The 17,663-nt window shown below is 41.3% G+C and overlaps 1 protein-coding gene across 1 annotated transcript in view; it reads right to left on the bottom strand.

The window, feature by feature from the left end:
• The window catches only part of EIF2B3 (eukaryotic translation initiation factor 2B subunit gamma), a 97,442-nt gene that overhangs the window by 58,434 nt on the left and 21,345 nt on the right, over positions 1-17,663 (bottom strand). Inside the window, exon 5 of the mRNA XM_082052665.1 lies at positions 12,792-12,903. Coding sequence (XP_081908791.1) covers positions 12,792-12,903 — 112 coding nt within the window. The remainder of the gene's footprint in view (positions 1-12,791; positions 12,904-17,663) is intronic.

Genomic DNA, 17,663 nt, shown 5'->3' with positions numbered 1-17,663 from the left:
AGGGAAACGATATAAAAATAACTGGGTTTTTGTTTACATCTCAGATTTACGAGACCAATTCCAGAAACTAAGTTCTTCCACGCAGGCACTGATTTAATTAGCCTGCATAGCACATTTTATTTGTATTTGGACTTTGACGTACATTGATAAAAAATAAACAAATGTACAACAGATCCACACAAAATAATTTGCTAAGCTTCTATGTCCAGGTGCAAGTAAGAATTCTCAAACACACTTTAATGGGCTTTTCCTTACATGCAAATGATCCTTTTTTAATCTATACAAGCTATATATGTTTTCAATTAAATACATGACTGGATCAATTGCAGACCAGCCAAAAATCAAATACAAACTGAAGCCCTGAAGGAATTTCTGGAAGTATGAACCATATAGCACAATAGTTCTGGCAAGGAAGGACAATCACCTCTCCTTTTGAAATGAAAGTATAAGCAACAGCACTATATAAAAATATGCTAATTCAGCAATGAAATAACTACATTAATGAACAGTACTCAAAAATCATAAAAAACATGTAACTGGTGAAAATATCAGCCAAGCAAGTAAGCACAAAATGATCAATTAACAGCAGAGCACTTGTATCTTTTTAATAACTGTTAATCTCAGTGTTGGGTCTTACTATTCAACCAGCTAAGAAAATGAGTTCCTCAGAGATGTGAGCCTGGGATTCTCTTCAGGACACAAACAGTGGCAGTGAGGGTGTCATTTTTGCTTAAGGTAACGAACAGTACTATTGAGAATGGGTTCTCATACAGTTTTTTCACTGTATTTTGATCCACACTAGTACAGACTTTCTCTGGTTGTCCTTCCTCATGTTAGATTGAAAAGCTAAAGCATCTCGTAATTTACCTGTTAGTGTAAATAAGAAGATATTATCCACTTGTGGAGATAACACGCAAGTTCAAGACAGTGCCTACCTGCAAGGAATACTTCCAAAGCTCAGCAATATCTCCCCTCCCTATAACTCCACCTAATTCTCCATATCCGTGGCTCTACTCAGCCTGCAGCAAGCAGGGATCAAGAATTTAGACCAGTAAACTTGCATTTGAAATCAGATCAGCCCTTAAAAAGATATGGCCCCAACATCTTTCACCTGCACGCGCTGCAGTTGTCCTTGACTCTTCCCCCACATGCAGAGCTCACATTTGGTTGTGGCCTAAAACCACCCCAGAGCAGCACAACACCTTCCGCTCATCCCCAGCTTTCACTTCTTCACCACACAGCAACTTTTCAGGCACCAACCAATGATGAAAAACACTCATCGGGTACATGTCAGCATAGCTAGAAACCTTAGGAAACAGCAGTATCCTAAGATATCTAAGATACTTCCATTGAGACTTGAATTAACATTTATAGCCAGTTTTCTTATTGTCATTGTAGGAAGAGCTGAAATCAGCAATAGTGACGCAGGCACGTGGCAGGTGGAAGACTGAAGCCTTCCATAAGTATTCAACAGAACCTGTGAGTCACCTCCACATGGAACCCAACATGTTTTCCCTTAGGAAAATTAAGAAGTCAGTGGAGAGAAAGAGTGTCAAGCAAAACTAGCCTTTACACCATTGTGCTGCAGTGTGCTGTGAGCTCTCTGCCCCTTGAAAACTCACGCTCAGGACTACATGCTTCTTTCAGAGATGCACAAGTTCGCATCCTTGCATCCGCTGCCTTCAAGATGGAAAATCAATCAGTCATGACTTCAAAACACAGAAATGAAGGAAGAGATAAAGCAACAGATTTCTTTGCAACCGATTACTCAGCTGTTCCACTCTCGTGTTTGGCATTTCTGCTGTTCGTGGCATTCCTGACTTACACATTCATTCCGTCTTCATTTACGCGTGTGACCTTTATGAGGCCACTACTTAGCAGGGCAGTATCACCTTGTTTTATTACCAGAACTCATCATTAACTCTTTCTCTTCATGCATAAAATGTTAATTAAAAAAGTGAAGCAGCAGATCACACATAGCATCCCAAATCAACTTTGATCTTTTAAAGCAGATCACTTTTAGGAAATCGTTGCCATGCTTTTGAAATATATGGGAAAAATGAAAGCGGTTAGTCCATGGCGCGATCACTTTCTAAAGGGAATTACTTTTCTACTGTGGAAAGTTTGCTATTTGAAGAACTATGAAAGATTAAGCCTGGTTTGATACTTGCATTTTGTTGGAACCAGAAACTGCTGATCAAAGCTGTACACACGGGCGACAGAACCACCGCTCTTATCTCAGAATTTAAAAGCTGCCATCAGGTGGCCAAACTGGCAGTGGAAAGCAGCAAACACACACAAGAATTAAGAAATATACACATCAGTTTTCCCCCCCCTTACCCAAAGTCACATGGAGCCCAGATAGTACTGTTTGTACACCGGCCCTGGCTCGTAGCGAGTGCCGCTGGCAGGTCCCGGGGCCCCGCAGGGCTCCGGGCCCGGCGCTGCTCCCCAGCCCGGCGCTGGCAGCGGCTCCGCCGCCCGTGTTAGCTCAGGTGCGCGGCTGAGCTGTGCCAGAGCCCAGCCAGCATTTGGAAAAGCAGCTCCTGCGCACGCAAGGAACCGCCTAGCCACAAATTTCATCGTGTACCCTTCAGGAGTTGTGCTCGTTAATGCAAAAGAAGATGTATTTTCTTTTTTTTCACTGTGCGTCCAGTGCTTTTGTATGAAAAACTGGAGAATGAGCACATTGAAGGGAAATTAGAGACAGCGGAGTGATAAGAATAGCAGCACGAAACAACGTAACACACAATAAACCACGCAATAATACATTTAAATACTACTGATGTCTGACATGCAGAAATGCAAGTGCTGGAACTGAAAATCTCGGTGTATACACGATGTGTAGCTCATGCCGTACACAGTGTTGTATCAGCTGCTTCCTGCAGGTCATTTTAACAAGTACTATTCTGATTCTAAATGCAGGAAAGCCAACAGTTAACACCCTCTACTCAGAGCAGCATTTTACATTTACAGTACTGACGCAAACATTCATGAGTTATGCCCCTATGAGACAGCCGAGTAATATTGCATTCATTTTAAAAAGCAAAGAAAGTACGAGAGACAAACATGAAGTGGACTTCTCAAGGCCACAAAGCCAACTAGAGAAGTGAGATCTCCTAGTATATTAATTACAAGACATTCTTAATGCGAACAGGTGATAGCACATCAATTCACATGATAACTTTTACCCTTTCCAGCACCAGATGGAAAGTAAAACATAGGTCAGACAACTTTTCTGCAAACCCTTTAAGTCAACAGTTGTCCAGAACATGAGAAGTAGTTTTTTATGCCAGCCACGAGGTTAACCCTGTCACATATGAAAGCCTGGAATCTATATAACACCCATAGTATCATAACTCCTCCTTTTCAGTTGACAACCATCAAGGGCATAGCAAAAAATGCTGAAGTCTACTGTTTTTCAGGTTGCTTCCTTCATATAATAAGTCAGAAAACACCCAGAATCCTGCATTCTAGAGCTACCCTGTCATGGGGTACATCTAAACCAAACCAATGCAAGAGACGTATTCCTTAAATCTGAAAATCTACCATTTTCTCAAAGGTTAAGATATGGAAAAACATACCAGCAAGCACTAATTTGTCTCACTGAGCTATCCCCTCGATAGCCAGAAGCTACTTTCAACTATACTGACTTAACAAAGGAATCTAAATTGTATAAATCAACGTCTCGATTAACATTTTGTTTAGGAAGAGTTACGGAAGAGAAACAGAATGTAATCATTTGCTAGCACACTGGCTCCAGAGGTCTGGGAGCAAGTGCAAGAAGAATGGAGTTGAATGTGGGAAGGGTCCATTATTCTTTCAATAGCGTCTGGTGCTGCAAAATATGTGCTTGCATACTTTCCTACTTGAAAAGCTTAAGTCTTCAGTAGCTCCCTGGTCTGGGAAAATGGCAGGCACCCAAATGCTAACCCAGGGATCTAGGAAGGAGATCTACCTGAAGAACAATATTTTTCAAGTGGCCTTAAAAGTGAAAAATGGCCATAAACAGAAGTTTCATTCCCAAGGGGTTTTATTCCTTGTGCCCGGCTGCTGTTCATCAGGTGCCATTCCCCGCACACATCCCTAGCACATTCAAATGCAAGAATGGAGAGAGGGCCTCTCCGAAAATAATCACACTTGCTGAAAGACCTGCCCTGCATAAATACCTCTAACAATAGTACAAACAGAAATCAGCCTTCTTGCCCGATGCTTTAGTTGAAATTTATGGCACCGCTGGCCGTGATTCTGTTATTACTATTCTACCTGGCTAAGGCTCAAAGTTGCAGGAGTGGGAATTCCAGAGGTATTTTCAAAAATGCTGTAGCTCATTATGGGGGGAAAAAAACAACAAAACACACTAGTTCTAGAAATGCTGTAGCCACACGTTAGTGAACACAGCTATATATTACATGTATATGCATACATGTATCAACACATGTACTGCAGGGATGGGACAGAGAAGTAAGGGACACATGGCCTCTGAAATGATATTTAATACTACACCTTGGGAATAATAAAGCAAAGGAGAAAGAATAAAATCAAAGGGAATGCTGAAAGACAGTCTCTTGTGTTCTTGTAAATACCACCAGCCGCTAGAAGATTTATATGCAGAAAAACTAGAAGTTGAACTTGAATTTCCCTTGCTTTCCTAATGGTTTGCTTTGGAGTTTTAATTAAACGTCTATCAGCCAATTATTTTCTGTCTGAAGGCCCTAAATTATTCCCTTTTTAAATCTCTCTGTGTTGACTGACCCAGATTTTTCCAAATCTTGAGCTTCCACTAACCTGAATTGTGAATACCACCTCCCACCTGTTTTTATAAAAGGTTAAAGGAATTCAGGATAATCATCCAACAGCTATTGCCGACCAATATACAGGTATGTGGGTACATATAAGTTTTACTTAGAATGAGTAATTGTGCAAGATATAGTATTTTGCATTGCCAGTTGACATACCAAGGTCCTTGCTTAATTCCTAACAGAATATTTCATATTTGGTGACTCAGGAAGCAGAAAGTCCTATAAGAAATCTCTAAGACAAGTGTATAAGAAGTTTTACTGTGTGTGAAAGGAATCTCTATCTAATCTTCTCTAGCTGGGGAAACGGCACAACGAATCTGACGGAGAAGGCAGGACTTAAAGCCAGTGAAAATTCGGAATTCTCAAAGCAGAAACGTAGAGGACGTGCTGCCCTTAGGAACAGATCTCTGCTATTTACTCGATCTACTGGAAGAACTCCCGGGGAGCAAGTCTTAGCAAGAGAAAGGAAAATTTGCTATGCTCTTCATTTCCTGTGTAATTCCAGAAACTGCCAGCACAATGCTGTTCGGGGAGAACCACACAACAGCTATTCAAGAGGGAATTCAGCATTGTATTCGGAATGAATGGAAACATTTTGAAAGATATATATTTGCTGTGAGTCAAGTAGAACACAAACCCAATAAGGATCATGGGCACACATATACCTTCAACCAGCTAACTGTTTATTTCTATTAATGACTTTCACAATATTCTTAGCAGTGCTAAATATCATTCAGGTTAGAGTTCACAGTAGCCATGAAGTAAGTGTAATAAATCAGCACTACAAATATTATGCAACTACAGTCCAACTGATCCCGAGTGTAGCTAATTTGAATGGAGAGGCTATCACTTTTATGTATCACTGCAAGCTAAGTGATTTGGGATCTCCATGACCAGGATGAAGGAAAGGCTCTTCAGGTTTCTAGAATAAACCAGATGAATAGTTCCTCGCAAAAATCCCAAGGGTATTTCCCTCCAGCCCACTGCAAAAATCTTCTGCTAAGCATGCCGATTTAAAGGAAAAGAATAAATAAAATCAGTATTACAGAACAGTAAGGGAACTACAAGTTCTGGCCGGGCTCAGGAGCCAAGATCTCAGCCCCAAGCAGAATCAGACCTTTTAAGTGAAGAGGAACAGTCACATGCCTCATTTCACCCTTACTTTGCTTTAAACCAGGCTGCTTCCTCCCCCTCCATATTCCACATTGGCTGATAAATTCCCCAACGGCGGGTGTTAACTAACTCCGCATTCCAGTCTGCTCTGCGTCATGGAGTTCCACAGCCCGCTGATGAGGAACACATGGCGGACATGTGGTAGGGGAGAGCCTGACAGTGCGCACACAGGCAGGGATAACTCCTCTGACCTTTGGCTTTTTTGCTCTGTGCCATCCCAAGCACACAATAAGGAGTCTGTGCCCCTCTGTCACATACTGGTCATTCTGGGATTGCTGGACACAAGCTGAAACCCTAACGTTTCAACAGGCAGCTCTACTGAATACACACCAGGGCTGAAAACTTATGTTAAAAGCAAATAATTGATCATTCTATGCCTTGTCCCTAACCAGACTATTCAGAGGAACTTTTTGATCATATAGGTTACATCTGGATCAACTCCGGTAAATATTTCACAAAAACAACTGGTGATGGCTGCATTTCCCATCAAGTCTGTAGAATAAGCTAACGCTCAGCATTGCTAAAAACTACACAGTGGCAGCTGTATTAAAATATTAAGACATCTTTCTAAAACGAACAGATCATTTGTCATCTTTTCAAGACCTAAGCCTGGCTTAGAGTAACAATGAGAGAGATTTAACTTCAGCATTGTCCAACCTGATGACTCACGCAGAGCATCGCGCTTCCCAAGTCACACGGACTCGGGGGTGTCCAAGCCATACAGTCAGACCTCCCTCCTTCGAAACCCCCGAAAAGCACAACTGAACCACGGGCTGAGTGCTGCTCTGAGACCGCAGCAGACACACAGACAAATGACTGATGGCGATCCATGCAACGTACATTTACTGACAATTAGAAACCAAATGCTGAGCCTCGCGCTCTCTGCTTTTAGTCTTATGTGTACTGTAACACTGGCAAGAATCTTGCAGTAAAATTAAATCCGCTGCCAATAAGTCTTTCTATAGCTACAGACAACAGAAGTCGTTGCTGATATTCCAGATTCGAAGATTCATGACCTCTTACCTGTACAAGCTGTCAACACAGTGTGACCTTTCTTTTATAAACAGGACCTGGATATGTTGTACATTCCTTTCAACAGCCCCCAAAATGAATCAAATAACATGGCAGCAGCAAAACACAATAAAATCCTGTAGAAGCAATAGTATTAAAATCAGTAGCAGCAGTATGTTCTTTAAAATATAAAGCCAATGTCTCATGAACTGCTTGGATATTATGTTCACATTTCCGGTACGAGCATAACATATAAAAGCACCAAATTAAAATGTTTTCCTTATATTTGGCTACATTCATTTTAGAAACAATAAATAACTTAAAAACCAACAACAACCCAACCTCTATTTCTGAAGTTGAAGGCTACACTCATCCCAAACGTATTTATAGAAAAAGCAGAGCAAGTTGAGCAAAGTTTAAATGTATAATAAAAAGGGCAAACTTTCTGATAAAATTAGTGCCTTCCAGTTACAGCAACTACTCTTAGCAAACTAGGAAACTTCTAAACAGATATGTAAGACCTCCAAGGGCATGTTGAGAACATCTACTCCCAACTCATGGCTCAAACAACAACTCACAGGCCACTATCTTCTTCTGAAATGTTCAGCAAAATCCTCTTTTGTAAAGAAATATGATTAAAGCTATACCAACACTTTAAAAGCGTGGTTATAGTCTGAGAAGTTAGTGTGTAAAAATCACACCCTCTTATTCAATAGACCTGGTTCCCCTGTTTTGATTCAAAGTCAGATCTGCTTGCTTTACTGGCTAAAATAACTTTTTACAACTTTCTAAATTCCTACTGCTACTGTGAAACCAATTCAGTTCTGGAAAGGGGAAACACATTCTCTTCTGGCTTGTGCATCTGCAAAAGGATTATTATCTAAATCAACACATACAATTTATATTTTTGTGATGGAGGAGCCAAAAGGAACATGACTTATTTTCTGGATGCTAGTCAGAAAATTTAATTTCTATTTATGCAAAGAGCAGATCTGGACTAACAGGAAAGCCATGAAGATCTACAGAGCACTCTCGAAAAGTCACATGTTGGAGAAAAAAGAAACGTCCAACATCTTTCCATGACATTCCTCAAAATATCACTCAAATGAAAAGGAAACTTATTAACAAAAGTTTGCTAATAGTGAAAACTACCAATTTTCCCAACACAGGAACACAACCAAAGCCAATACATGTATATTCATCTCGTAAACATCTGAGCCCAGCAGAAAGTTTTTGCTCCTGGTCTGCCCTGAGTTGCTCCTCCAGATTTTCCGACCGGGTTGGGTTATCGCATCCCTCCCCTCCCTACCAGAGGCACCACTGGTGGGGAACGCTCCCGAAAGCACAAAGTAAGAAGGACCAAATCATAAAAGTCCTGCTGTTTAATCTATTAAAAGTAATGCGACTCATTTGGACGCAGGTGGCTTATGAAGTATTCAGTCACATATCCAGCTAGGGCCAAGCTGGAGGTGGCAGCCCCCCTCATCAGCACAGCTGGAGCTGGAAGAGAACATCTGCCCATGATCTGCTTTAGGATGCTTCACACAGTGGAGCATCTGCCTATACCTGTGTCATTCATTCCCAGCCTTTCTGGTGCAAGGACATTTTAAAAGGAAAACAAATAAACAAACCCACCCCCACAGGAGTGGCGGAGTATTTCAGAGGTGCCAATTTCCCAAGGAGGGCAGTTTCGGAGAACAGAAACACCATGGAAGTTGCACGGTGTTTATATATGATCCACTCCTTTAAAACAAATTATCAGCAGAAGTGAAAAAAAAAAAGGCAATATCCCTAGGCAACTGAAAGGAAATCAAGTGTATCAAAGTTATTCCTGAACTCCCATTACCCAGCCACTTGGCAATGCTGACTTTTAAATTTATACTACACCATTCATTTTTACTCTCATGATGCAAGGGGAAAAGGAAGAAAAAAACTCCTTCATCTTACCCCCCTCTTTTTATTAAAATATCTTAAAAACAGATCTGTATTGTTACCTCAAGGTTACTAATGTTAGTTCTGTATATATTTACGGATGAGATACTCCTTTCTGTCTGAAGCACATGAGGTAATAAGTAGCTGGAATTGTCATGGTGATTTATTAACATATTCTGTAGGAGAAGCCCTGCACCTGCGTCTGTGCAGAGAGAACACCCACGAAGGCTGAACTCACCCTTACACAGCCCACAAGATCTTAAAAGGAAATGCTCCAAATTTAGACCTGCTCCAACAGGTGTCTTTTACTGTCTCACTTTGCATGACCATAAATATCAGAGGTGGAGCAAAAAGCTCCCCATCCATTGTAATTGTGCTTTGAAAACAAATACCTTTGCTCCTTCTGAAAGCAAAGGCAGCAGCTATGGAATTCTCATCATTTCCTCACTCCTTCATCCTGCCAAGACCCAAGTCAGAGAGATGTCACCGGCAAAATCAGGCTCCAGGGATGAGCACATAACTTGATTTTTTTCTCTTCAAAGGGCCCTAAGCTGGCTCCGAAACTTCCCCGAACTGTATTTCTTTCATTCTAGTATCTCATCTTGCAACTATTTGCCAAAGTGAATGACATGCACAGGCTGTTCATGGGTTTTTATAAGCTCTCATTACCCGAACAGGGAATCATTTCCCTGAAAATGCTTTCCCCAGCAGCATTAGTCTCTCTAGGCACCGCCGATAAATTTTGTCTCCTGGCCCATCCTGATGCATAGCAAAACGTGGCTGGATGGGTGGATTTGATGCTGTTTTGCACTTGTTTACTGCAGGGAGGATGCTACCTGTGGGACTTGCCATCAGGGTGACTAACAGCACAGGAAAAAGAAAGGACAATTTTAACAGCTGAATGGAAAGCTTTGCCACATTTGCTCTGGCAAGCAAAAGATCCAAATCCAGACTCCTTTCTGTGGTGTAACACAGAGAGGCATTCTCAAAACCAAAATAGCTGTCGACAACTCACAAACCCCCTCATACAAATCAAAACGACCAATCTGGAAGAGAAATCCTAACCAAACTGAGAAAGAGAGCAAGAGGTTACACCATGAACTTAGAAATCCTATTAAAATGTTTCATTCTGTAACACTTTCATTATTAACAAATGCCTGAGTCAAGAGCGAATAAATATTTAATACTCAACAGGTACTCGGGAGAATGTGTGTTTTCCCCTGTCCCTCCCCACCAGCTGCTCTTTTATGGCAGGAAAGTGAAGAGCGTGAAATCCAATGATAGGAAGAAGGCAAAGGTCAGGAAAAAGGTTTTTCTTCAGGGACTTAAATTAGCGTTCTATAGCTTTGGATGTTTTGTCAACACAACTTCCCTCCTATGAGGAGGGGAAGCCAAAGGTCCTTTGAACAATTTCTGCATGGGATCTAGATTTTACCAGTAACGAGATTCCGAGCTTTAAAGCAAAGTTCGTCTTCGCTCTTCCCATTCCTTTCACCGCTCCCTCCCTGTTCCTCCTTCTACTCCCCTCCTTAAAAAGGGAGAGAAAAAAGAAAACAGCAAAAGAAAAGGATCAAGCACTAAAGGAGTTCTAGAGTTCATGTAACAAGACCACCATAGCCCTTCAAAGGGACCATTAAAAGCAAAACAAACAAAAGCAACACCCTCAAGATGTCTATTGTATTTCACAGAGGAACAAATGAGTGTACTGGAAATTCTCCCATCTTGCCATAAAGTCTGTTATTTCATCAAAACAAAGCCCAGAGATCAAGAAACAGAACATGGTAGCTGAAAGTCAGTCACTTCAAGTGATCCATGAAGAAAAACGAGATTGGGCTTGCTCTTTTTTTCTCCCTCCTCGCTTTACTATGATGTATTAAAAAAAGAAAGACTTCAAAGATTGTTTTAAGCGTCGCTTTTGTTTCTCACATAAGAAAATCAGGGCTTGAGCAGGTCTAGACAACACAGTGGTTAAAACATCATTAGCTGCCAGCACTTTGTCTTCCTAGAGCTCCCACAGTCGTTGCTACCCTGGAATTGCCTCATTTGAAAATATCTGACAATTTCCATATACTATTTTGCTTCCCCCAGAGCTTCTCCAGGGTGGGAGCTGTAAAACAGAGCGCGGGAGCACCCACAGCAGGCAGTTTCAGATGTCAGAGGCTCACCCAGGTGGATATTGGCCTAATGAGTCTTTCTACCTGACACTTCAAAGCTTTTTTCCTCCCTCCTTTTAAATACTTAGCAGATCTTCTTTTTGTGCTTCTGTGGGCTTTACTTGGAGGGTGGTTAACACTTTACATTAGCTTTGATGGTTGTGCATATGGAAATAAAAGAAACATAAGGAGACATACAGATTTTGATCCCATCTGTATATCACCAACACTACATTTACCAAATCCCAAACAGTTATACCTAAGAAGATCTGCTGGAGACAATGCAACTGAACAGGTGTTCCTGAAGGCAAAGTTTAGCCTGCAGGATAAAGCCTGATTAATTTAGCTATAGGGTAACAGGAATGAGAATCCTCTGGTTAGATGAACCTGTAAAATCAGAGGTCAACTAAGATCACACGTTACAGCAATTTCTTAGTTATAGCCACCCACTAGTGTCAGGAGAAAGCCATAAAGACAAGCCCATGACTAACTATAGATAAAATATTCCTCCCTAGCCCAAAACAGACCTGTTAAGTCTTTGTTTGCACAAAACCACAGAATGCAACGGTGCTGAATTTCCTACAGCATGCAGATCAGCTGCTGTGTAAGTACAGAAGGCTTTCCTGCAACTTGACCCCCGCTACGGTGAAGAAAATCCCAGGAGAGAGCCAGTGGGAACACACTGGGACAGGCTCTTTCCATCACAACAGTTAACAGGGCTCACTCACGACCGCCCTCTGTCTAGGATAATCTTAAAACTTGGGCAGAAGAGCCGTCGCCTTCCCCTGGGCACACAGCACCTCCCCTGTGTTTGGTAGTGGGATGTTCAAGGGAAGGCTACACCTGGCTGCGGCCACAGCACCACCAGAGGCAGTTCCACACAAGAGGTTATCTGGGAGCAGACATCAGATGTCCACATGCTTGACTTACAAGGTCCACAGAGATGAATTTCCCAGCTCAGGTGGCTGCCCCACAGGTGTCTAATCGCACAGAGGTGAAAGTCAGATTGTCAGCCTGGGACAGATGACAAAGGGTGGCCTCTCAAGGAGCCAGCAGAGCTTTACACAGAATATGTTAGATAAGGTGTGTTGGAGAACACAAAAAAAAAATCACTGTACAGAAGAGCATAAGGAGCAGCAAGCCATCTTTCCTTCTTCGACTAATGGACACAAATTATGCTGTGCAGGAAGCTCAGCTAGGCTGGTGTATTTAATAAATGCATCCAAGTCCTCAGTGCAGTTTAATGGTGGATATAACATGGATTCTCCAATCAATCTTTTTTGGGCCTGGAAAGCTGAGGTTTTGTGCCTTATATGCATAAGAGTGTCATGAAAACCTGAGAGCCCCTCTCAGATCCTCTGTAAACCCATTTTGACTCGGCCAATGAGACTAGCATTCCATTGCTGGACATAGATCTACTACTTCTCGATCTAACCTGTACCTGAACTATAGCAATACTGGCTTCATTTCAAGGAGAGTGACCTTTTTACCCATTCATTTTCCTTCCCTGGAATTTTTCACAATAAAGGTATCAGACAAGCTTATCATCTGGTTGTAATGATGTAATGGATAATAAAATATGACTCCCTGAATATTGCAAAAGCTGCTTTTTCTTCTTCCCTTCTTATCCTACTTTATCTTCAACCATCACTCCTAGTCCAGTGTTATTTGCCCCACTACAAGTTCAGTATCTATCACAAGGACTCATACGTAAGCTTACTTCTGAAGGATGGATCTTTTAATGACAAGTTCTTCATCCAAGTCAGCTTCATTAGCCATGAAGAGCAATCTTTTTCCCGTGTCATCCACTCCAATGAAGTCGCGCTGCTCCACTGAAGTAGAAAATCAAACACAATCATTATACAACCCTGTCTTAATGCAGGCTGGAAAGACAACGGGACCACCGACCACCCCCAAAGTATGAAGTACTGGGTTTCAGACTAATCCAGCAAATCAATGAATTTGCAAAATTTATCCACAATATTTATTAACTTCTTTTCAGTCAGGGTAGCTGATATATATCTTGACATTCAAAACACTGGCCCTGCAAGCTTTCTGCCTCCTTTTTATGAAGATGCCAACTACAGGTCCTGACATGCAACACTCCATCTTGAGCTATGCTTTCCTTCTCTCTCTCTTCATTTAAAAAACAAAAACCCAAAGCTGCTACCTGAATTTACACAACAAACCCAAAGCAAGCAGAGAGTTCTCAAAAATCCAGCTGCTTCTTCCTCATCATAAATCACTCCACGTTAGAATTGGGAGGTCTGGAGAGGATTATGGTTTCAGTTAAGGCATAACTATCTCGCGACTGATCTCCTGTTATATTTCAGATAAATACTCATAGCAATAGAAAACCTAAATCACATATACAAACACACATAAAAGTATAGATTCTAAGACTCCTACTGTTGATGTTTCTGGGTGGCTCAACTTGGCTTAAATATCTATTTAGAAAACTGCCAAGCAAAAGAATACCTAGTAGTCACACTATTATTGGGGCAATTCCCATCTCCTGCAATCAGCAACTGTACGTTAACAGTGACTTTGGTCAACGTAAAGCATTTATTTTTGAGCAGTTTTCCACAACATCTGAATACAGTGGTGGCAGCTGCTTCTAACTTGCACTTTGTAGTATGAGCCATCACTCTGGTGGCAACCGTACACTGATCTTTACAGGAACACAGGCTGTACAGGAATGCCATGGTACAGTTCTAGCAAAAACCTCTCTTCTCCCACTAAATACTAGTATTTTGAGCCAAACTGGAAAATATTCAATCTCTTATGTTCTAAGCCTGTAACCACACTGGAGTAACAGCATGCTCTGTAAGCAGTTAATTCTTTAAGTTAATTCTCAGCCAAACTATTTTTAACCCTATTTTCCCCAGTTCGGCCCCATCCCTTATTTTTCTTTTACTGTTCCTTCAGAGTTACCATAGCAATAACCACGACCAAAATACAGCAAATCCAGACAGCTGTTGAAAGTTCTGCTACTGGCAGCCTTTGATCCAAGTGATCAACATACCCTCTTCAGAAATCCCCTTTTCCCTTCTCAGAAATCAATCATACAGCGAAGAAGTTCAAAAATAGGCCTGAATGTGTAACACTATGACAAATTAAGTATAATACAATTAGGCTAAAGCTCACTTGCTGAAAAACTCAGAAATAAGTCTTGAAAGCAGCGCTGATCCTCATGCTAAGGGAAGTGATGAAGTTTGAGCGTAGGAGGTAACCAACCATCACCAGGGCCACCTCACCAGGGTCTCCTGACCAGCTAGAAACACAACGGTGACCCATTTTCCACCAGCAAGGTACCAACACTTCTCTCAAAGCTCAGGTCATGGCTCCCCATCTCCTGCCCCTTCCTACACATAATGTATTACACTGCTACAGCAAAGCTCTATGCAATAAGGGAAAAAGAAAACTTGATGACAACAGGACCAGGTACATGATTGCCACCAAACTGGTTTCTCTTGCTTGTGTGGATGAAGGTAAGAAACAGACAGTGAAACCATGTGAGAGCATTCTATTTTTGTGGTGGATACTAGCTCAGGTTTTTCCCTGCACGCTGGCAATAAGTAGTGTTACATTTATAATTTAGAGATTATAAAATTTATTACTAAAATCAATTACCCAGAGCTACAAGCGTGCTGTTTCAAATCACACTGGCATTACTTAGTGAAGAAAAATAAATGGAAGAACAAATACATAACTAGTTTATAAAATCCCTGCAAGGGAAGTATGAGAAAAATGTTAAAGCTGCAGTGATGGTAACTAAAAAACTGTTTAAATTATAAAAATTGAATTCAGGATGTGTTTTGCCTCCTCACAAGAGATAAATAAGGATTTGACACAGCTATTGCAATTTATTACCTTAGAAGTTAGGACCCCATCAATTCTGAGAGCTTTAATGACCCAAAGAAATCATGACATCACAAGAGAATGGAAGTTGAGCAATTCAGTGATGAGAAGAAATAGTTTTCAGTCAGATTTTCTAAAATGCTTTTCAATCAAACGTAACTAATTGACATTTGGGAAAAAGACACCTTTGCTAAAGATTCAGTATCCCCACCCTTTCAATTAAAGGGAGAGAATTCACACGATGCAGCCTGCAAGACCACCAAGACGTCTTCTGGCAAATACAGGGAATACCAGTGATGACATGCCTGCTGCTTTCAAGACAAGAAAAACAAGCAGGAAAGAGTCACCATCCCCATCTTTTCTGCCTTTCTTTATACACAGAAGTGTTCAGACACTCTTTTCCATCTAATCCCTTGTAGGTCATCTTTAAGCACATGGTTCCATTCTGGGTGTTTGAATTCCTGACACACTCTGTTTATTTGGGTTACTACCAGTCACTAACACACTGCTTTTTTTTATTGCCATGCCTCAATTAAAGAAGCCAATGAGCTTATTGTCATCCATATTTGATCGCCCAAGTATGAAAGCTAATGAACTTCACCCTCTAACTTGCAGCTCAGTTATATTAAGCATTTCATGAAACCATCAGTATGAATTTATAGCTGCATAACACTGCAATTCATGTTAATTTTAAAAAATGTTCCTTATATCATGACTTTGCATTGGATTCCATGGCATGTGCAAGATAAAAGTCTTGTTGCTCCTTCTCCACAAATTATTGAATTTGTAGGACCAGTGAAACAATAAGTAAAGCTGCAAGTATTTCTAGTGTCTTGTCAGGGCTAAGGATCCATTTCCTAATACTAACACTTGAACAATACAGTACAAGCATACAGAAACATGGAACTGTCATGATTTAGATAGTGCCACGCACTACGGAAATCTGCCTGACACATTCCATGTTAATATCTTGCCTTCGGTTGCTTATAAACTTCATCAAATTGTAACTGTTTGGGATGAAACTTCCAATGGTGTCTGCCTTAAGAGGAACATTTGGAAAACTTCAGCAAAAACAGTTCTGCTTCTTTTAAAAGTGGTTATCCTCAACTGAAACAATTAGGTGGCACTTCCCTTTAAAAGCTCTGGTATTCCAGTTCTTCAGAGAAGCAGCATGACAGTCAGTAAGCGCTGCTGACCTGTGCATCAGGACTGTACTTTTTACCACCTGACTCCAATATAAATCTTTGAAAAACTGCAGTTTCACGTGCTCTTTCAACACTTCTATTTCTGCTGCAAAAATGTCTGCATATTTTATTCTTAAGGAAAGGTTGTTTCAATTCCTCAGCTCCTAGAACTGATCAAATAGCAGGTGCCAGCTAACGTCTTCTGTACCATCGGGTGGTAGGAGCAAAGCACACGAGCCATGAGGCTCCACAGCCCCATGCTGTGATAACTGCTCCAGGGGAAAGAGCTTGTTGTGGTTTTGCAACATGTTTTTTAAAAGGAAATAAAACTTAGAAGCTTACAAGGGTGAGGGGAAAGAACAGGATAACAACCAACAAGGACTCTGCAAAACAAACTGGAAGGGAGGGAGAGAAAATAGTGCCTGAAAACTGGTGGAAATTGGGACTGTGCATGAAAGGACACTGAGAAGAGAACAGGTGACTATGGGCAGATAAATGAACCAGGTCAAGATAAGAAGTTGGAAGTAGAACAGGGGATAGGACTGATATAAAAGAAAAGAGTAATATATAAGAGAAGCTGGACTCTTGGCAAGGCTACTTGAAGGAAGAGACTAAGCAAACAGAATGAGAATGTGGTGGCAAGAAGTATGCATGGAAAAAGAGACAGGGATGAGTTGATAGCAACAGGGTGCGTTCAGTCAAGTAGGCAAAAAAGGCAGGAGGGTGTGTGCTCCCTAAAATGTAGTGCTCCCCTCCAGCACCTGGAGAAGAACCCCAAATGCCTCACACTTGGCACTACCCTGCTTTTAGTAAATGACTGAAAAAGGTCTGGAAGGGTCCACGTCTGACCCCAGGCAGTTCAGAGAAAACAACTTCCTAGTGCTGCCCAGGACAGCTCAAGCAGCCTCCAGTGAGAGGCCTGAGCACCCAGCTCCACAGAAAAACACTGCGGGTGTCAAAACACTTCCACGTCATGGAATTTGAATGTTTTTGAGACGGGTCTTTTACAGATCTGAGAACTCATACACAAATTCTAACATGTAGGAAGATTAATGCTACAAAGTCAAGCTCACAAACATTAAAAACTAAGCAAATTAAGAATGCATGTGCAACCTAATGTGTTTACACTTGCCAAGAGTCTTCAGACGATCTTGTTTATCCTCATAAACCTCCTTGCCCCCCACTGTGTGCTCAGAGCTCACATACTGGGCAGCTCTATGATGTTTAGCCATAGACCCATTAGTTTATAACTCCTGAATGCTTAACTCTGGCTGTAGTCATGCTCTTGACAATGTTTTATGTGTCATTATCACTTAGATTGCCTTTTCAAAAACAGGGGGTTTTAGAGCTGTTTGAGAGCCCAAGTCCTAAATGCTTTCAGCCCTACTACTGTTATTTTGCTCCAGAAAAATCTTTTCATGCAGAGCCTAAGCAGCTTTCTTTTAAAAAACACTTTTCCTCCACTTTCAGACACACCCGTAGTCCAACTGTTGGCTTGTATTTCACTCTGCTCTCAAACAGTTTGAAGCTATGCTTTCGTATTCATT

The sequence above is a fragment of the Streptopelia decaocto genome (assembly GCF_964273445.1).
Source record: "Streptopelia decaocto genome assembly, chromosome: 5".
NCBI lineage: Eukaryota > Metazoa > Chordata > Aves > Columbiformes > Columbidae > Streptopelia > Streptopelia decaocto.
The sequence above is the reverse complement of the archived record's forward strand: the minus strand, read 5'-3'. Positions and strand labels throughout refer to the sequence as shown.